Raw genomic sequence first — 23321 nt, 5'->3', positions numbered from 1 at the left:
TCAAGGCATTCAAATCTAGTATTTTTAACACAAATCATTTATATTTAAAAAAATATAAAATTAAAATCATAACCAAACATGTGTTTTTTAGGAAAAAAAATGTTCAGTTATCTTTCATTTTTATATTTAAAGATGTATATAAGATACATCTGTTTTAAAACTGCCTCATCTGAAATGGCACATGCAAAAATATCTAATAAATAATATACAAATAACGTAAAAATTGAATGCATGTCAGTTTTGCTTGCACAACCTTTTTGTTTCTTATTTACAATTCCAAAAATAGAATTACGTAGATATTCCAATATGTATACAGGCATATTATTCACAACCAATATATCTACATATGTATATACCTAGCCTTGTAAAATTATTTTTAGATTTACACTATTGCAATTTATAAGTTTAATAGAGAAAAGTTGGCTTAAATTACTTACTTTAGGGTTCTTTTTTAAGTATTTACTTCTAATTATTTTTGAATGCTTCCCTTATCTGGCTGTACCTTTATAAATGTATGTTTAATGGATAGATAAACTACATCTTACGAATACGTAAAAATACAGGACTTACGTCCTGCAGCCATCGTGAGTTGTAGAGTATCGCTAATATCCTCTGAGCTTTTATTTTTTATACTGATTTCAAAGTAAACTAAAAACAACCAATCATAAGTATTTAAATTTAAATTAAAAATTATATGCGGTACTAACAAGTTGGGAATTAAAAATTGGGAATATACTTAAATTAATTTCAATTTTTAACTTATAATCATTAAATTTAAAAAAAAATTAACATAAAGACAAATTTGAGATATTATGTAGGTACATACACTTTGATTATTCAGCGCAAAAATGTTGCACCCATATTCAATAAGTTTCTAATTTAAACAATTTTTTTTGGAATTTATGTAACATTATAATTGCGACAAGTCACAATAAAAATGTGATTAACTAAATAAAAAAATTTTTTTTTTTTTTCAATTATTCTAGGACTTTCATAGATAACACATTCAATTTCTAACCCAAATTAAAAGTTTTCATTAAACGTGATCAAAATTTTAAACAAATTTTAAATAAAATTTTTGCGACTTTTTGTCTTTTACTTTACATATGGATATACGTATGTATGTTTATAAGAAAAGCGACGTGCATGGTAATATTTTATAAAATAGAAATGGAAACCCGATATAAAGTTTTCGACACGAATCAAGTCATTTTATTTCCAATCTTATTTTTAGATTGTTAGCTCATTGTAGTCTATTTAATTATCAGTCATAGTTAGCTCATGTATCTGTATTGAATTTCTTTTTCATCTAATTTTTGGAAATTATTCTCATTTACTTCTAATATTTGAGTAGTTATGTGTATTTAACGAGCAGCAAGACTTAAAATAAAAAATAATTTTAGAAAAACTTTATTCAAATATTTGATACTCCAAATCCTTTGTAATATTTTTGGCATACCAAATTAGAATTCTCAAATTTGAAAATTTTTCATATATTATCCACGTCAACGTTGAAGTCAAAAATGCAGACCTGAATCCCTGTAATCTATTCCACGGGATCTATTTTTTATTTTAAATGGCTTTTTTCACATTTTATCTGTCCCTAAATTTTATAATCTTCTTTCAATTTCAGGATTGCATTATTTCAAATTAATTGCAATAATTTTCAGAAACATATTCAATTACAGTCAAATTCCTAAAATAAATTTCCAATAATTTCAATGATCTATGAAAATAATATTTATACAATGTGTACCTACATATTTTTCTTTTTGATTAAACCATTCATCAGTTTGGCACTTTAAAAAATTCCATTTCATTAACATATTTAAAAGCATATTTGAACATGCCTTAAATTATTGGTTTTATTTAAATGTTATATGATTTTTTTGTCCATTTTTGGGGTTCATAAAATGAAAAAAATTTAATATTTTTTTTTTTTAATATGTAATTTAAAATAATTGTCACGTTTTTGATTTCATATATTTGTTTTCCATTGAATAACTTACTTGCTTGCTTTTTTTTTCGTTACGATACTTTTATTCGGCAACTTTTTAAGCGAAAAATTAACGAGGTACTCAAAAGGTTTTTTGTATATTTAAAAATATTATGTTGTAGGTACTCTTAATTTTCTAAAAAATTTTTAAATTTTTGAAATGTAACATCGAAATTTTCTGATATAGCACTTGATCAAAATCTGCAAGAAAAATTTCAAGTTAATAAATTAATTGCAAATGCATAATACATAATATAATAATGACCATCTCATAATAAAGTCAATGAAATTACTTAAAAATATTTTCAAGTGTTTAATATCTTTATATTAAATTCTCTTAATAAAATCAAAAATCTGATATAAAATAACTACAAAAACTCAATTACTATTAAGCGTTCAATAAACGCATCTCTTATATTCCAAAGTAGTATAAACGCAAAGTGTATACATATATAAAATTATGTTTATTTTTTAAATTTTAAATATTCTCATCTTAAGTACATAAGTATTATACACTAAATCTAGACATCTTATTCTTTATATATGTAATTATTATTTTATGTCTTCATGATTTATAAGAGTACCTTTATAATATTTTAAATAAAGTGCATACCATCTACTTTTTTTTTGTTTACATTTTCACTGCACATACGAATATTCTGGATTTATTACAGTTTATACAATTGACTTTTCTGTAAAAATGAGAAGAAAAAAAAACAATGAGAACAAAAAAAAAAGAAAAAGATCAAAGTCAATTATATTTAATTATTTTTAATTTGAGAATTTCCATGAAAAATATTTCCAGTACACAATATGAAAAAGTTTTAGTAAAAACTTAAAATATTTTGCAAAATTTTACAAGACGGGAGATTATTCTATTTAATTAGAGTGGACAATTGTAATAATTTTAAAATGTTGAATTATCTGGTGCTTCTTGTGCGTGGTTACAAAAATTTATAAGAGATATGGGTTGGTTTCAATATCAACATTATCGCAATTTTGAAAAAAATCGAGGTCGATTTAAGAGTAGCCGATAGGGTAATCTCCAAGTCCTGTTCTAATTAAAGTGTGAAAAGCCATGCGATACGTTTTCTCTGATTAAGGGAAGAGTAAGAAATTAAATCGGTATTATTACACTATATCAAGCATTATTCATAATTTTAGGTAATTACATCTAATTCTATATTTTTATTGAAATATGAGTAAAAATTGCTTACTGCTACTGATTATAGCGAAAAATTGAATTCAAAGCAAACCTACACGTTACACGTAAAACTTAAATTCTAACTGATCCACCCTACATTTAAATGCATTGCATAAAATATTTTAAAAGAATATGAAAAACTCTTAAGATTTTTAATTCTGCAGTTAAAAAAAAAAAAACAAAAAATGAAAATTCAAGTAGATTTTTTATCTACTTAATTGATTCTTACATAATAAGATTTTTTTCTCTTCAAATCTCTTTCACATTATCTTAATAACGTTTAGGTCATTTCTGTTGTCATTTTAAGCCTGAGAATGCTCTAGATCATATAATTTATGTTAATTAAGTAAATATAATGTAAATAAATACAAAAATAATAATTGTTATTCAATTTTCTAAGAGCAGCACATCTGCCATTTGTTTATGAGATTTGTTTTTATAGTGAATTTCATAGTGAAATGTCCCAGCACTTCATGCAATTGTATTAATAAAAAAATAAAAATAAGTTTCTTATACTTATAGCTTCTACTTAGGTTTTTGCATATTAATTTAAATATGTATACTTAAAATTAATTATATTTTTTTACTTGAATATGTTATTTGAATTGTACATACACATTTATTTTTTACAATCAAAAATCTCATGAAACTTCTTCTTAATACAGAGATTTAATATGACCAATTTACGAAATAGAATAAAGAATAGTATGCTGCCAAACTATTCTTTACTATGAATAGTAAATAGTTATTTGTTTAATAGATAGTTGTTCTCTGTATGAAGCATTCGTTATATAAAGTAAAAAACTGTGTATATATATTTTGATATTATGTATCTAACATTTTCGTATTTCACAAATGAGAAATTATATTTAAAATTGATTATTGAGAGTTGAGACATCATTTAACTAGCTTGATCATTATTTACTCAACTGTAATTGTTATATCTTAACTAAATTGGTCTACCGAAACTACCAAATTCTTCGCAAGAGTATCAATAGTAATACAAATTAATATGCTCAAATTAGAAGCTAAAAGCTATACATGATCAATTATAAATTAAAAATATAGGTATACGTATTACATACTCGTATAATAAACTTTGCATATTTTAAATTTTCCAATACCAGATGTTTAATTTTCAAATACCAGAAATTTAAAGTTTTGTGAAAAATGTAAGGCTATCAAATAAATTCAAATAGTTCAAATCTTGGATCTGTAAGAATTGTATTAGAAAGAATTTGTTTATTAAAATCTAAATAGCCTGTAAATTTAAAATCAAAAAGAAATTTTTATACAATTTTAAATTCTTATAATTGATTTTATTTTTCATATATTTTTAAACAATAATGTTAATTTTCAATTTTACTTTAATAATTATAATATATTAATTTATTATAATTTTATCAAAATATAAAAAAAAAAAAATTTTATTTACATAAATTTTTTAATAAAAATTTCTTTAAAATTTTTATTATGTATATATACCGACAATATATTAAGCTGTATAACAGTTTTTTTTTAGTATAATCTTATCTAATTAATAATAGTACAAAATATAGTTAACTTTTAGTACACAAATTTTAATTTTTGTGTATTTTTTTTAATATTTACATAAACATACATAAAATTCATAAATAATTTCATTGTTAATAATTATTACTTTATTAATTAAATATTCTGAAATTATTTATAATATTTAGTTTTTATAATGTAAACAAAATATATAATTGCATATATAATTTTAAATTAAAAATTAAATATGAATTTTGCTCAAAATAACATATTTATGGCTGTTATACAATATGAGTATACTAGATGAACAGTACTAAATTTTTTCCAAATACTAAATTTATGATATAAATACTGTTAATTAATATAAAGTTTACATTAATTAAATAACGAAATTTTAAGTATTTTTAATTTTGAATTGTTGTAAAACGATTTTAGCTTCATAATTCTATATAATATGTGATATTTTTAAAAAATTAAAAATTTGAATTTAAATTATACTGCTCAGAGAACGCATTTACCAAAGCAGTATATTCGTTTTATATGTTATAAATTTTGTATCTATTTTAAAACTATTTATATCATTAATATATTTGAATAAAATAGATATCATATTCAAATTATGTATTATATTCGTTCGTTCCTTAAATGAATTTAATGATCTTATAAATTTATCTAAAAATTAAGAAGGCATATTTACCCAAATGTAAAATTAATTTGCCAACTGTACTTTATTCATCAGGAATTAAAATTGTATTCATATTAAAATAGTCAAGTTGACAATAAATTTTCATTTTAGAACATGCTCTTATAGAGATTTTTATGAACGCAATACTGCAAAACAATAACTGCAAAAACATAATCTGATAAATATGCAATATATTTTCAAGTGTTCTACAAAATCAGAACAATTCATATGATTTAAATGTGCTACAAATAATAATTTTGCTATTATATTTCAAAAATTTAGTCATGTTAGCAACATTTTTTGTGTATGAACACAAACATAGCACTATATATTTTCGCTATATTTTCAGCCTCCACTACATTTTGGCATACTGCGTTTATGAAAATGCCTTATGTATATTTCAGTGAAATCAAAGAGATTTTCTTAAAAATTACAAAATTAAATAAAAATAAACTATACATTTAATAATTATGGTCGATTAATTCTTGAATAAACTTTTCAAAACAATTCGAAAATTTCTAAGAATTTATAATTTTAATATTTTTAAAATTTAGTTTTAAATAGTCTCTTATATATGTATAATACAATACAGTTATAACATAATTTTACTTATTTTTATAGGTACGTTTGTATGTATATATATAAAAATAAAATTAATCGTTTTTTACTTGTTTTTAATCTAAATCATTATATTAATGATAATAATTCTTATTATATATACGATTGTATGTGTAAGTATATACACTTATATAATAAACTATTTTGTATTCGTTTCTTCGATATATAAATTACCAGGATGTTGTAAACCAATATGATTTTTTTCAGCTGTAATAAAAAAATAAAGAAAAAATTATTTAATTGTTTTTGAATTATTTATTAAATTATTATACTATTGACTTAATTTAATTTTAAAATTTTAATAATCACTTAATCACTTATGTAATCATGTAATGACCAATGTAAATATTATTGAACAAACTTTGAATTTTAGAACAGATCCTAAGGCGGATATCCTAGCTAATGAGTTTAAATGTACGAGAAAATTTGTTTAAAAATATATATATATATATATATGTTCTTAATCACAAATATTTTAAAAATTCTTAATTTTTTAAACAATTCCTCATAATTTTAAGCAATTTCTTCCTCAATTTCCTACAGTAAAATTTCATTTCGACTCAAACAATATGTAAAAAATAACAATTTATAATTATTTTTTTCTCAAAAAACAATTTATCAATTTTATTAAAATATATTTATAGGAAATCGATATTTAAAGCATATGTGTATATAAATTTCAACAACAATTTTTGAATATTAAAATATTTTCAATTATTAACGCCAATTATACTTTAAAAATATTTATTACCCAAAGTAATGAAACCGTATAATCAAATTTAATGCATTTTATTCTTTTGCAATTGCACTTATATAGAAAGAAAAACACGTAATATCCTCTTGCTTGTTTAATCGAGAGAAATAGAAACTGTATAAAGCTGTATAAAAGACCTTAAAGAACATAATGTATTGAGATTTTTAGGGCTCAAATAGTGTTGTGATTATGCAATTATATTTTTCTTAAAAAAAAAATCAATTGTATAACACTCTCAATATAAAAAGCATAAGAAATTAATGATAAAAGACAAAATCCTTCGTGGCTTTGGATAATAAAGAATGAAAATAAAATTTTACTATTACTTCGCTCTTAATAATCTACATCAGTTTTGCATATAGATATATTTATAAAAGCTAATATTATATTAAACTAAGAGTTTAAAATCCTCAAGAGTTTTAACTTGAATTCTTAAAATTTTACGTATATTCTTTAAAAATTTTTTAATTTAATATTCAATATCCTGCATAAGTTTTTAATGTTATTTAATGTTATTTAACATACTCGATTAAAATACGTGATCAACATACATAATTAAATTAATTTCATTAATAAAAAAGAAACTGATGTAGATGCATGTATATGTATTCAGTCTGATATCTGTCTGGTCTTTATAAGAAATCTTAAAATTTGCTTAAATTCTTATGTACATTGTATATATGTATGTAAGTGTAAGAAAAGAGAATCCTTCAAATTTCAATCGAATTTCATTTTAATATCACATTCGTGGATTATGAGTAAATTACAATGAAAACAGAAAAAGTTAAGAAAAAAAAGTTTTTGTAAATTGACAGGAATAAATAAAATTGAATGTACTCATAAAATTCTTCCGTATTATACCAATAATATTCAAATGATATTAAAAATTTGAAATTTCGTTTATTTATCTTGCGAAGAGAATTATAACGAGAATGCGAAGCTAATCTCGTTATTAATTCTCTTGAAATTTCTGTTTTATCGAAAATTCGAAACAATTTCGCAAACACACAATCAGCAATTTCAAAAATTTCGTAACTATTTCTTCTATAGTAATTGACCTTAATTACTAAACTTATAATAATTATTAACAAGTACAAAATAATGCAATTATTAATCAATCCATCTCTGCGACGATTCTATTTTGAGAAAAGAAATTGAAAACTTAAATTTTGACATAAAGCTTCAAAATTTACAAACAAATGAACCTCTCTTCCCAATTAAACGAACTTCATTTCTTCCATGCCATAACAATTTTAAAAAATTTATATTTTTCATGAAATCTTTTATAATAAACAAGAAAGTGAATCTCATGAAAAACATTCAATTTCAATCAACATAAAACAAATCAAAAATTTTAACATAATAATTTGCAGCATTGACCCTCAATTTATAGCATTATTGCAGTTCATGACGACAGTAAATTTGCTATATATAAATTAGCATTTAAATATAATAAATAAAAATATAGATAAAAATAATAAATAACAAATATTTTATTATTTTCTAAAGGGAATAAGAAACAATTTATAGAAAATCATTACCGGGTCATACATCAATTCAAATCAAACATAATACACGAGTATGTTAATTTGCTACATATATTTCAGAGTATATAAAAATGTAATAAGTCATGACACCATTAAAATTATATGTACCTGTTATGATTCTATTTATATTGATTTCTATTTAAAATAAATTTATTTAAATTTTTCTTTATAGTCGTAGGATAAAAATTTAATGTATTCCTACATTATCCATAGATTGACCATAATAGTGAGACCCAAGTATTTTCAACTTGTAGACGAAAAAATGTATGATAATTGAATGTATTACATGTATGTATGATAAATCTTTGTATTAGACAAGTAAATTGTCACTCTAAAATTTCAATTTCAATTAAATGCTTTTATTAAAGTAAAATTATAAAATAAGTATTAAATTTAATGGAAATAATAAGAATTTTTAAAATTATTAAATAAAAATATAGATTTTAGGAAGCAATGACGTCACTGATTTATTTTTGATAATAATTTATGAAACTCAAAATATTATACTTCTAATATCGCAGACAATTTTTTCTCTTTACTGCTCAATATTCACTAATGAAAACAATGTAACTAAAAATTTTATATTATTTTCTAGTTTTTTGTGTTATGACGATTTAACTTAATGATATTTGCAAAATAATGTTTCAGATTTTCCATTTGAATTAGTATAAGATTATCTCTAATCTAACTTTAAAATTAGAGCAATACGGGATTAATACATTATTCAGCTTATGAATTTCAATTGCTGAATTGTGTATTAATATAAAATTATTTTAAATTTGAACTTACAATTACTTTAATATGTAATACATACATACATAATTTTTAAATATGTATATAAATTATAAACAAAAGGTTAAAACTTACCAAAAAAATTATCTAATACGACACAATGTACTTGTACTGGTCGAACATTTGCATCTCTTATTGGATTTTCAATTATAAAATTTCCATTTTCGATATTTTGTACATTAGCCAATTTAGCCATTAATTTAGCTGACAGTTCTTCAACATCTTTAACCACAAATGAAAAATAAAAATACAGAAGAAAAATAAAAAAAAAAAAAATTAAAAAACATTATTTAAATATTTTTCTAAATAAATTTTATTAGGTAAATAAAAAATAAGTAGCCAGTTAATAAATTTATGAGAAATTAATGTTTTTAAGAGAGATTAAGAAAAATGTCTTGTTTTCTTATTCTTTATGTTATTTTTCTTTATTTTTACATTTATGTTTTTTAATTTGTGTATAGCCCACGCAAAAAACATTAATCAAAGTGGTGAAAAAAATTTTTTTATATAAATTTTTTTTTTGTTTTATCTCTTGGGCTCATTTTGTATATGTGCGTGGCATGATTTGTATTTTGTGATTGTTTGAAAACACCTTTGAGGACGAATTTTTTTTTTATTATAATAAAACTTGAAAGATATTAATTTACACGGACATAAAAAGAATTCCATCAAAAATTTTTTTTGGGAATAGTTTTAGATTTTTTCAGTATAGCAAAAGAAAAATATTTGATAATAAAAATTTAATTTTGATTATTTTGAATGTTCAAAGTATAAAATTTTAGAATACGAAAAAATAAAAATATTTTGGTGAATCACGGAGTAATTTTAAATGTAGCTGAATAGGTGATAAAACTTGATTGCCAAATATTTTTTTAATCATTAAACAGTTGTAATAAAGGGAATTTATTAAAAAAAAAAAAACAATAATTAATCAAAGACACAAAATTTAATTTTCTCTCAGCGACGTTATGCATATTAAATATAATAATTATGGCTATTCATTCACCTATTTCTCCAATTTTCTATATATTGCTTGCTTTACAATTTATATAAGAGAGTTATCTGAGAGAATTATTTTTTTTAGTTATCATTGCAGTACAAGTTCTCTAGACTTTAACATGTTGTTTTTCAATGTGAATAATGTAAATAACAAGACATATGTACAGCGTTCCCACTTGGATACAATTGTATCCATTTGGATACATTTTTGCTTTAAATTTGAACTTGGATACAAAGATACTCAAATCTGCTAAAATGCCGAAATTGGCTACATTTTAAAATTTTGCTGAAATATGGATACATTTTTTTTCAAACACTAAATAAATATTACAAAACAGTTGAAATGCTGCTAATATTAAATCGCGAAGTTGCTTTATCTTCAATAAATGTTATTTGCTGACTATTCTAAGCACGTTTCCGAATTTTTTACAAGAAAGTAAAAAAGATGCTTTATTAACTGCCTCTTCCTGTATTCAAATTTAGCACATTTATACAAGAACGTACCAAAAATATTTTAATGTTAGCTAGATGTAATAGAAAATGCATTGGGTGTACATATTTTTTAAAATTTGTCCGTTTTCATGGTCAGTCGTCTTTACCGCATAGTTCAACAACTACAGAAGGCATATATGCATATGTTTTTTCTGACCTTAACTTTCACATTTAAAATATAATAGAAGTTGTATGTGATTTCTTAAAGAATTTACTACAAAAAACAAAACTCATATTGTGGAATGAAGCAAATTAATATTAATTATGGGTTAATTTGTACAAAATAAGACGACTTATTATAATAATGCTATTTTACGAGGTTGGATACATTTTGGATACATTTTTTTCTCGAAATTGGATACATTTTGTTTTTACCGAGTGGGAACACTGCATATGTATAAATAACACGGAGAGCCTGATGATAAAAATTTCTCACATACCATTTCGTACTCAAACTCTCTTGTTAAAGCCTGTTCTGTTAAATGTAATAAAATTGGAGCATTACAGTACAATATGAAAGCATAATACAATTCACTGTTACGCTAAGTATTATATCCCGCACTACGAATAATATAAATTTGAACATTAATTGCGTAAAGGAGAGTGAAAGAAATAGATTGTTATAAGCATTCGTAAGAATAAATCAAATAAATCGAAAATAAATCAGAAAAACTAAACCTTATAAAAGATATTCATTTTCTAAATCCCGCAATATTACTTAAAAATATGAAATTTCATTATAAGAAAAATACAAGTATAAATTTCTAAATGATTGACCTAATTTCTTAAAGCTTCATTAATCAACTAATCATCATCATCTAAATTTTTAAATTGTATAAATATTTATTTTACAAAATATATGTAGAATAAAATAAAAATTTTCAATTAACCTTCAACTATTATTCAATATCCGGTGAAATTTTTATATACGGAAACGTAAACCAAAAACAACAACAGAAAAAAAAAATTATTAATAATTTCCTCAAATTTCTTTCACCTTTTTCTATAATTTCATACCTTTTGATTATATTTTGAATGTCACGTCTTAAGAGAAAAAAAAAAACAAACAAAATGAGAAGTTTCCTTGATATTCTGAATTCATTAACTATTTTAGAATATATTTAATATAAATCACGGTCAAATATTTTGAAAAATTTCGGGAAAAAAAAATTCAAAATGAAAAATACCTTAGTACAAAAAAAAATTATTAAAATATTCAAGAACAATTCAAATCCCACACCAATTTGATAAACTATCAAATTTAGGAAAAAGAATAAAGTTCTAAAAATAGAAGAAAATACCTATGAATTTTTTATTTTTTTTTGAAAAGGAAACTCTATTTCCGATTTATGGTAATTTTCAAAAAAATAAAAAGGTGAATGCGTAATACCGTGTAAATCAATCATAACTACAATTATTTGTACAAATACCTATTTAATGAGTAAATTTAATGATCAATCATATTTATTGCTAGTGTTGCCAAATCAACAGCCATATAGGAGATAAAATCACTTTAATTTTAAATACATATATTACAGTCTTATGAGCGAATATTATGCCAATTGCTATTTGGTAATTGAAAAATTAAATTGCATTTAATTTCGAAAAAAATTGCTCTTTATCAACCTCACGCCTCTAATTCCACATTTCTCTAGGTGGGATGGAACAATGGATTGTTTAGATTGTTTGGCTATTTTAACTATAAAATAATTATGTTAATAACCTAATTAAATATGGCCTTTTCTTAGTGAGTCAAATTTCTCTTATCGTATTACGCTATTACTGCAATTTATTGTTAATAATCATTTTCCAAAAATTCTATAATTTCAGAATTTTATTCAAAATAACATAGGTACTATTCGTGTTTAGAAATTTTAAATAAATTTAAATTTACAAAAAAAAAAAAGCAATAAGCAAAAATTCAAAATGAAATCCTCCAAACCACTTCCACTTCCGATTTTTTTATTTCCTTTTATTTTTTTGTCAATTTTATACAAAAAAAAAATTTTTAAATTCAAAAATTTTTCTTCTTTTTCTATTCACTTTTCTTATTTTTTTTGAATCTTCCAAAAAAAAAAAATCTCAAAACAACAATAATTTCTCTTCGTAAATGCGTAAATCTTCAAACTATCAGCTATCAACGAGCTCATCATATTCATTCTTCCATAAAATGTTTCTACAAAAATAGTTCATGCACACCTTCTTTATTCCATCTTTTTCTCACTTCACTATTTTTCATAATTTCTTTACCTTATTTCTTGTTATATGCATGTAGACTTTTATACATATTAAATTTTGTATTTATAGGTACTAGATATTAAAGATATTTTATAAAAATTGAAAAAATTTTCAAGTGGAACCGGAAACCACTTAGAATATTAATGATTTAACAAATGCACCGTAATATTAAATGTCACTTCAAATATTATTATAATTGTAAGTACCCAAACGTATATAGTCATATATATGTGTGCGTCTATTTTCTAGTAAACTTCAAAATATACGCACACGGCACAATACCAAATCATTCTAAAAAGCATATGCTTCTGCAATTGAAGTAACGTCTTAAAAGTGTATAGAGTGCATATATACATATCTTGTAGGGAGATTCGTATATGTATGCACATATAACAAAATTTCTAATATTTTATACACAAGTATGTAATATAAAATCATTTACAAGTAATTAAAAAATATTATAACATAACCTATAATAAATTTATTAATTTGTGTTTGCAGTCGTGAGTGGTTACACCTTCACTTTGTATGCACATGTTATGACATTTCATGCAAAATGTGACTTTTGCACATACGCTTATATATTTAAATACTATAAAGTATTCCCATTTGTTTTGGCAATTAATAATTTTGTTTTGGGGAAAATATTATGTAATTTTCTTGGTTAAGCTTACTTACGAAGCTGTTACTTAACATTGAGAATATTTTCCAATTTCATTCTAAATTTTAGGAGTTTTATTTACTTATCAAATAAAAATTATGTAAAAGTATAAATTTGATGAGTTTAATTAGTTATATTCGGGTTTAACAACAGTTTGGTCTATTTTGTGTTCCACTTTTTGAAGTAATGTCATTTCTAATTCGGCATTAGAACTCTTCTTTATTAGAGGAAAATGAATGACAGAAAACAACACATTCACTAAAATGGAAAAATTAAAATTGCTTTACTTTTAACCATCCAATGGGAGCAACAGAAATAAAAGAAGATCTTGTCAATTTGCTGTCACAATTTCAGTAATTTTTCTACAGTTTTTTTTAGAAAGCTGGCAAGTGTTGATTCAGACGGACAAAAAAGTATAAATTTCACAGAAAGTTTCTGTCAAAAAAAAATTATAAATAGAGAAAAAAAAATAATTTTCAAATTTTTAACAATGTGCGTACAATGTACAAGCAGTTTTTCGTTTCTGTTTTCCATATTAAATAAAAAAAAAAATTAAAATTATTAAATAGGAAGTTGTAAGAATTTTATTGAATAATAAATTGGTTTTTACCTCTTTCACTTCTCCCACATTATTGCAAAGAAATTGAAAATTTAGACAATTAGAAAATAGGAAAATGTGACAAGAAAAGTTAAAGAGGAAACAACTTTTTTAACAATATGTGTATGTGCGTAGATAACAGGAAAAATTAGGTGATTGTTTATAGTTGAAAATGTGGGTGAAAAACAGATTTAGGTACAATACATATTGTGTGCAGATAATACGACGTTATGTCGTCTACATACTATAAAAAAGTTAATTAAATTAAGCTTATGCTTTTAACAAAAAAAATTATTTTAGGCCATTAGAAAAATGCCGAATGTAAAGAATTCCAGGAATTGGCAAAAAACTTAAAAGCAGCGCCAATTACACCAGTTTTTGATCATTAAAAATTTAAAACTTACTGTTACTGAATATGTCGAGTTCGCATTGTAGTTTTATGCATTCGCATATATTACTCGAATTATCTAAAATAAGCAAGTCCTAAAATTTTTATTCATTTAAATACATTAAGTAACTGATTACTTAATTAAACTATCACTTGAAATCTAAACACAATCATTTATTGAACTATGTAACAACGCTGTGAAAATTCCCCAATTTTATCTATTTTTAATAACTCTATTGAACATTTTAATGACCTAGTTTAATGAACAATATTAGAATATCCCCAAAAAAATTATTTAAATTTTACATTTCTAAAAGAAATGCAGATCTACATATAAAAGAAATCAAGTCTAATTTATTTCGTTATTCTTTACGTTCTCTATAAATGTAAATCTCTGTAAAGAAAGAACACGATTTCAATTACACATTCATTTGTATGAGGTGAGCATGTTGTATACTTTAAGTGTTTTTTTATGCTATCCAAAAATTTTCAAAATCAATTTAAACGCCAACTCATATGTGTATATATGTACATACATATAGCGTACCTCTATGTGCTTCATTTTCAAATATTGCTAACCATTGTAAGAGATCACAAATTCTACCTTAAGTATTTCCACATACATTTACAAACAAACAAATAATTTTCAATATTATGTTAAACGTTTAATTTAATGTTAAACATTTTATTCATAAAATACACCTACAGATTACGTTTCGTACCTTTATAAACTTTCAAGAGAAATTCTTTCACGTTTTCAATCAAAATTTACCTTTCAAATTTTAGCAATTCATTTTAACAAAAAGAAAAAGGAAAAATTTCCAATAATAAAATAAAATATAAAAAAAAATATTTTGTCAATACAGGGTGCCATTGCAAGTTACATTTCAAGAGAAAATTCACTAAAAACGAAAGGAAAAAAAATTAAATTGAGAAGTAAGAAAATAAATGAAATTATCCCAAAATTCTCCATTATAGAATTCAAAAGTTTAAGACTTGGCTGTTTTGTAAACCCACAAATTTCTATGTCAAAAGTGACATAAATATACGTCAAAAGTAACTAATATTTTCAATTTCTCTAAAATATAGCAAGATTATTATTATATATTTCACAAACCATTCACAATTGAAACACCATGTAAACACATAAAGCACATCTGACAATAAGTTGGCATTTAAATTCAAAAGAAAAAAAAATGCAGACAAAATGCATAGCACAGAGCAATGCTGGTAAAATATTTTTCAATAGAAAATTATCAATAATTATTCCATTTTAATGAGAACTTAAAAATGTTTATTTCTTAATAAATTTGAGTTTAAGTTGAAATTGCCGCTATATGAGTATTGTACATAACGAAATATATTATCAAAGTACAATATGTTAAAAGGCTTGTATGTTAAAAAATAATAATGTGAAAATTTCAATCAATCAAAAAGAAAAAGCCGACATTTCACAATAAAACTTCATTTGAATCCAAACATTTGAAAGTTTACACAAAATAAAAAAACAACAATTTTAATGACAATTCATTTTAAGTTTATAGTTGGGTGCAGTAGCAGTGTGCCGCCGCCTGTCGGAAAAATTATACATTTGAAAAGTTTTAATTGAAAAATTTTAGTGGTGGAAGTCCGGAAGAATTCTTTTCTTATTTGAAAATAGTTCATTAAAAAATTGTAATTTGAGATTAAAGAAATCTTTAAAGAGAAAACTTTAAGAAATTAAAAATACAATTCTTTTATTTATTTCCACTTCTCTATTATTAACATTTATTATTGTGAAATTCTATCAAATGCTATAAAAATGGTTTTTGAGATCTTTGATGAAAACCAATAACTCAGAAACATTACCGTAAATATTGAATATTTTTAACATATTTTTGTTATCTCTAAATTTGAATAAATGTGTATTTGTGATCTCTTTATAGGAAAAATAATTAAAAAACCCCATTTTTTTGTTTTAGAACGAAATATGGTACTATTCCCCCTCTCAAATTCTAAAAAGATGAAGAATTTTTTGTATTACTTCTTGATCTTAAGTGTGATTTATTTCCGTTATTTAAGAGCGGAACCGTCAAAAACAAAAAAAAAAAGGGAAAACCGACAAAAGATTTTTATATTATCTACTTTTATGGAAAACAAAACCAAATATGAAGTTCATAAAGAAAAGTTAAAGATTATTCCAGATGTAGTACGTGGTTTGTATATTGAGAAGTAATAAATAATCAAGAAATTATTTTGAGATAAATAAAATTACCTAGTATTTGTAGCGGGCGTATTTTTGCTTAGTACTATTTTGTGTTAATTAATAGAAATTGACAGAAAATAATATTAATTTAATTCTAGAATTTCTAGATTCAATTAATAGAAAAGCAAAAGTTCTACCTAATATTTCTACTCCTAGTTATACCTAGTCTTTTGTACTTTTCCAGTTCGTATTTATTCAGATAATTTTTCCTATTATATTTTTATTAGATAACTAGACCTTGTCAAACCTAAACGATAAAACCACAATAATTATGAGAATTTTAAATTTTTAATAAAAAAAATATACCAATTATGGTCTAATCAATAATTTTGAATAACTAAATTTGTATGTGTTAGAAAAGTTCCAATAATTTCACTAAAAATTACTAATTTCTAATTTATATTCTCAAATTTCCGGTGTCTTACTTTTTTAATTTAATATAAATTTAATATTTATGTAGGTGCTTCCCTTCTAATATTGAAATGTACAAAAAAAAACACGCTCTCACAGTGATAGAGTCCATAAAAACAGTATATGTATGTATATATTTTACTAACACACAGCATGCCAAAAATAAATGGCAATATTGCTTTTTTTAAGCAAATTTATTCAATGAAAATTTAATGAATTAAAAACACTATGTGCGCGAATGACGACGTCTATTGAAACAAAATTGTAAAAATTTCCACACTTCTCAATTACTGCGAATTTAGCGATTTTTTTTTTATAATTCAATTTTCCATAATAAAATTATAAAAACAAATTATTCATATTTGCAAATTTGTATTTGCTTATACGAACAAATTTTGTATTGTTTATAATATCTCTTGTCGATTTGATCGCGCTTAATATAAATATTAACAAATCATATTTTTTTTTCCAAATAGTAAATTTTTATTTTTCTAAAAGTAATGCAAGCATTTAAACTTATGAATGAAATGTGTTTTATCTGAGATTTTCTGCGATTTTCCTTTTGTCTGAATTGTTTACTTTATAATTTACTTGGAAAATTATGACTTAATTTCTATTCGCTTGCAATTGATTGTGAATGACTGTATATTGTATGCCGATACAAAATTATATTAATTTTAACATTATGAATGAAAAAATAATTTAAAACAAATTTACAATTAAAATTTGCATGTAAAAGAGTTATTTGCTGCCATACAATAATTCATGACTATTATCAATTTAACGAATTTGATATACTGGCATGCATTATTCAACAAGCACCTCGATCAAATAAATACCATTTCTATGATTTGTATCTTAAAAGTATTTAAAAAAATTATATGAATTTCAAAGAACGTTTTCCTACAATTGCAGATCTATAACAACAACTTTCTTATTCAGCGAAACTATACCCATTATCCACATTTTTATTCAGCCATTAGAATTATATAAATTATATTACTGAATAAAGCTATTCCACAAATCAAATTGGAATTCTCAAACCGAATACAACTTAAAAAAAGAAATCCTTATTATATACGAAAAAATGATATCCTGGCTACTCCATTTCTACCTTAAATTGTAATAAATTTCAATTTACATACATATACGTATATACATTTATATATACATATACTGATTAATACATTCAACTTACCTCTATCTAATCGTCTTTCGATTTGTCGCCATCGTCTCATATGATGAAATGATAAATAAGCAACAAATATAAAAAATAATAAAAATATAATAATAATTGCTATTAAGAACATTTCCCACCAATCTTCTAATTCTTCATCTTCTAATTTTAAATTTGATAAATTTTCATTATTATTTTTATTATAATCTTGCCTAATAATTTCACCATCCTTTCGTCTCTGAAAAATTAATAGTAAATAAAACTCAAATTTATTAAAAAGCAATAATTGTAATTAAAAAAAAAATTATTTAAAATTTTTTATTCCAATTTAAAATTTGTTGAAATTTTGGAATACTTATTTAGCCTTGAAACGGGCGTTCATACATAATTTATTTATTTAAACAAAAAATTTGTTTATAAACATTTTGTTTTTGTTTTTTTAATTTTCAATACAATTTCAATCAGAAATGAAAATAATTTTTTGTGAGTAAATAAAATTTAATTAATTAAAAATAGTGTTTATTCAATGAAATTGAAAGAAAAAATAAATAGAGAATTTTTAAAACAAAAATTCTAAAAAAATTTAAGCGCAAAACTTTATTATTTTGTGTTGAATAAAATCCAATGAAAGAGTCATTCGATTGAAGAAATCTCAGTTTTGGAAGAAAATTTCAATTTGTACCAAAATAATGCCCAGTATATTGAGCTCGTCCTGAACTCTGAACTGTTTTTTGTTAAAGTTTTGGAAATTAAATTTATTCCAAAGAAGCTTATGAATTTTATTCTTCAAAAACTTTATTTGCAGCTAAATTGAAGTAATCAAAATATAAGAAATATTAAACTCGATGATAATTAATTTTTCCTTGTTCTAACTTATTAAATATAGACAGATTCCACTCGAATTAATCTCAACAATTTTAACGTAATCAAATACGCAATGTATTTTTAACGAAATCAATGGTATCAATTTAATTTAATTGAATCAGAGATCGTATTTCACAAAAATTAATTAACTGTTCAATTATTTTATTAATTATTGATTAATTGTTGTGAAACTTAATTATAATTCTAAATAATTTTATATAAGTAATAATGTAGATATACTTACATCTTTCCAATTTGATTCTGTTTTAGCTGAAAATACATAATCAATTTCTAAATCATGTATTGAACCACATATTGTATCTTGATGTACTTGACATGGTCTTAATACAATTGTTTCACTTTCATTACATTCTGTACAAGGAATGCATTGATTATTTAATGAATCCCACCAGCTATTTGATTGGCAAGGTAATCCATTACATAAAGTACAATTAAATAATAATATTGATAATAATGCTATAATTAAAACTAAATTATTTAATTTAAATATTGTTAATGATGCTGATGATGATGAAGATAATAATGATGATAATAAATCTTTTCTTAATCGATTATTTGAAGTATCCATTTTTGTTTGCGGTTGAAATATTATTACTAGCCAAGGTGGCATATTAAACTGAAATAGAAAAGGAAAGAAATAATTAATTTTAAAAATTTTATTAAAAAATAATTTATTTTAATATTAATTAATTTTCTTTGTAATTATTAATCGAATTGAATTACTTATTTTAAATTTTTTACTTTATTGACATATAGTACATAAGTATAATTTTCAGTATGGCAATCATAATATAATTTCCAAGATTTTCGGCAGACTAGAGTCACAACAGAGTTTAATTATTTTACAAATCAAAAACTTTGGGTTTAAACCACGGATCGTTGAAGAATTTTTGTATCTCTTAATAAAGGTACGCAAGTTTCCCTTTCTTTCTACGCGAAAACTGCTCAAATAATGATAAACAGTGTCGTGATAATCCGTAATCAATCGACCAGACCGATTTTAAATTTGTGAACTTTCATTGCGATATACGGTTGATATTGAGCTTTAAAGGAAACAATTTGTATCATTCTTCTTACGGATATAATTTATAGTTTGAAATTTTGAAAAAGTTAATTTTTTAAAACAGTTTTAAATTCAAGATGATTGGCTACCCCTCGCAATATACAAAAAACAAAAATATTTTCTAGAACTTATGTCGAATTATTTTTTAGTTAAATAATTTGTAAATTATTAAGAAACGAGATCGTAATAAATAATTAATAAAATGTACCATTGTACGAATTTTAAACGATGATTATGTAAACAAAGAAATTATGAACAACCAATTTATCATTTTATGCCAATTTATCATTTTAATTTTTTATTAACTAGAAAATACTTTTTTTTTATAATTTATTAATATGCCCAATAAATCAAGTAATAAATAACTATACACGTACGCATAAAGCTCACCTATGCATGTGTATGTATTTACGTATGTCAAAACATTAAATCGACGCGTGTGTTATACAATAAGTAATGTATACCTCGGACATACATACGTACAAAAGTATTTTTTTTAAAATTATGTTTTCTTCCTGTTTATTTGCTTCCTTTTATAAAAATTTCATACACACGAATATGTTTATATACACGTATATGTATGTAATATACTATGCATATAATTAATAATAAATTTTCAAAATTATTTACATGAAGCAGGCTACAGTTAAGTAATAGGATCAAACACATCTAATTTTCTAAATAACTCTAAAAACGGAAATCGGATAACTCTAAAAATGGAACTGGGCACAAGACGGTGTTCGCGTGTTACTTGGTTTTCTTACTGGCTACTGCCGGCTCAACTGCCACATTAACAAGTTAGGGCTTGCCTTACAGATCCTACCATGAGGAGGAGGAATTGGCGTTAAACATTTTCTGTGAACTCCTGCGTAGAAAGCGGCTTCTACATCTGCAGAGCTACGCGACTAAGGTTCGTGAAATTTCGCTCCACGGTTGATCCGTGGTATTATGACTAACTAAGTTGATATGTCAAAAAAAGTCTTTTAGACTGCAGTTATTCAGTCTGTTAGGTGACCCCCAACTCTTGAAATCTTATCTAATCTAATCTAAACAACCAGTTATAACCAGTATAATCTAAGACAACCAGTTTGTTCCTGCGAAATGGCTTCAATATAGCATGATTTTTTACAGTTAAACATTTTTGTTGTTTATAGTTGCAACTTAAAAGACCTAGAAAATTGTACCATACTTTTAAAAAACTATTGTCCTTACTGCAAACACATTTAATAATATTTTTGCTCAAATATCTCAATATCCCAATTAAGAAACTCTTCGATAAAACCTTGTACACCAAAACTTTCTATATATATGTATATGCATAAGAACGCACACATACACAATCATATATAAGTGATTGACATGTATAGATCTATTCCATGGTCATGGTTTTTCCACTTACACCATTAGTTTTCAAAATTTTTACAGAATTTTTAATTAATTTGTTTTTCATCAATACTTTTTCAATACAACAATATTAACAACTCTATTTATTGAGCGCTATAAAACTATATTAAAAAAATACATCTATACTTAGGCACATAGTGTAAAACAAAAGATTTGTAACCTTTCAATATACAGAATTGAAAGTTAAATGAATAAATGTTGTATATAAAATGAATTTCCATAATCAATAACATTGTAAGAGGCCCGCTACTGTTTCACGTATTTATATATATTATATACGTATATATAAGTATGTGTTAGACCTATTCCAACCATATAAAACTATTTAATAGCGCGTTTTAAGAAACGGAAGTTTAAAAAAAAAAACGATTTATTGTTATGATCGGCATATTAAGAAGAATATATATATTTTTTACTATTTATTCCATACTGTCCGTTCTAATATGTCGAATTGATCAATTATTGTTAGAAAAAAATCAGTCTATACATGTACATATATATATAACGTTTAAACGTAGACGTAATGCAGAGTCTTTCATTCAAAGAATATGCAAGAATTCACACATAAGTAGAGTTTTGAAAATTTCAATGTGATTTTAATATCTCTATACAATTTTTAAATTGAAAACTGAAATTCGGCAGCCCAAAATATTGTAACCACAATCTGTTTAACTTTAAGCGAACTATTAATGCTCGTTTTTCAATATTATTGCTCTTTTCCTAAAAGTATGCAACAAATCAACATATTACAATACTAAGAGTCTAATATAAGTAATTAGAACATTAGATTTTAAAGCAAATGTGTTCATTGAGGCAAATATACTATTTAACAAACCAATGGTTTAATTTTATAATTATAAGAATTCAAATTAATTGGGTGAATTATTCAAATTACGGACTGCGAAACCATCTATACCAACATAAAATATCTGTATAATTTTATATTTTCAGCTCAATAAGTAAATAATAGTGATTAAAAAAGCACATGTAGAGAAATAATCAATAAAAAGAAAACGTGCTCATATACAAGCGCAAATTGAAATTGAAATTCTTATAACGGAAAATAATCTGAAAGTAGAATTAATTATTGTCTTTTACTTATACATACATACATACTTAATCTTTATAAGGAATATTTAAATTTATCAAATTAGACAGTAAAATTTTTTCATTTTATATTAGATCAATAAACTGTGATAGACAATTTTTACAAGAAATTGATAACGATCATTTGTTTTAATAAGTTAAATTAAAAAAATTAAAATTACATACATACATTTATACATATGTTGTACACAATTAGTATTTTCCCACCAAAAATTATTTAACAAGTTTTTTTTTTATATTTTAATTGGGATTTTTAAATAATTTACGGATGTTATGTCCGTAAATAAGTGCCAGACTAGAATTAATAAGATTAATAAACATTTTAATTACATTGTGCTTATTTCAATTATGTCATATTGTATATATACATATATACTTAAGTATGGAACCATAATTCAAATCTGTAAATGTGTTTTAAGTACTACTTATAGATTAATGCCAATAATAAATACTATCATGTATTTATTCAAAGAATTGCTATGGGAAATGGTACACAACTATAATCTAAAAAGATTCGCAAATACCGAGACGATATCTAACTTAAC

At 23.4% G+C, this 23321-nt stretch overlaps 1 protein-coding gene across 2 annotated transcripts in view; it reads right to left on the bottom strand.

Moving 5' to 3' along the window:
* Positions 1–5019: 5019 nt before the first annotated feature.
* LOC129605519 (tumor necrosis factor receptor superfamily member wengen) overlaps positions 5020–23321 on the bottom strand; it is a 28272-nt gene continuing 9970 nt past the window's right edge. The window contains exons 2-5 of one of the 2 annotated variants that reach the window (XM_055515329.1): positions 19426–19818; positions 18339–18555; positions 9184–9330; positions 5041–6222 (exon numbers count right to left, since the gene is read on the bottom strand). In XM_055515329.1, the coding sequence (XP_055371304.1) occupies positions 6155–6222; positions 9184–9330; positions 18339–18555; positions 19426–19818 (825 nt within the window). In that variant the 3' untranslated portion in view covers positions 5041–6154. Of the gene's footprint in view, positions 6223–9183; positions 9331–18338; positions 18556–19425; positions 19819–23321 lie in introns of both variants that reach the window. The other variant, XM_055515330.1, reaches the window with a different exon arrangement.

The sequence above is a fragment of the Condylostylus longicornis genome, unplaced genomic scaffold (genome assembly GCF_029603195.1).
Source record: "Condylostylus longicornis isolate FDR11 unplaced genomic scaffold, ASM2960319v2 ptg000013l, whole genome shotgun sequence".
Classification (NCBI taxonomy): domain Eukaryota; kingdom Metazoa; phylum Arthropoda; class Insecta; order Diptera; family Dolichopodidae; genus Condylostylus; species Condylostylus longicornis.
This window is presented reverse-complemented; position numbering and strand designations above follow the sequence as displayed.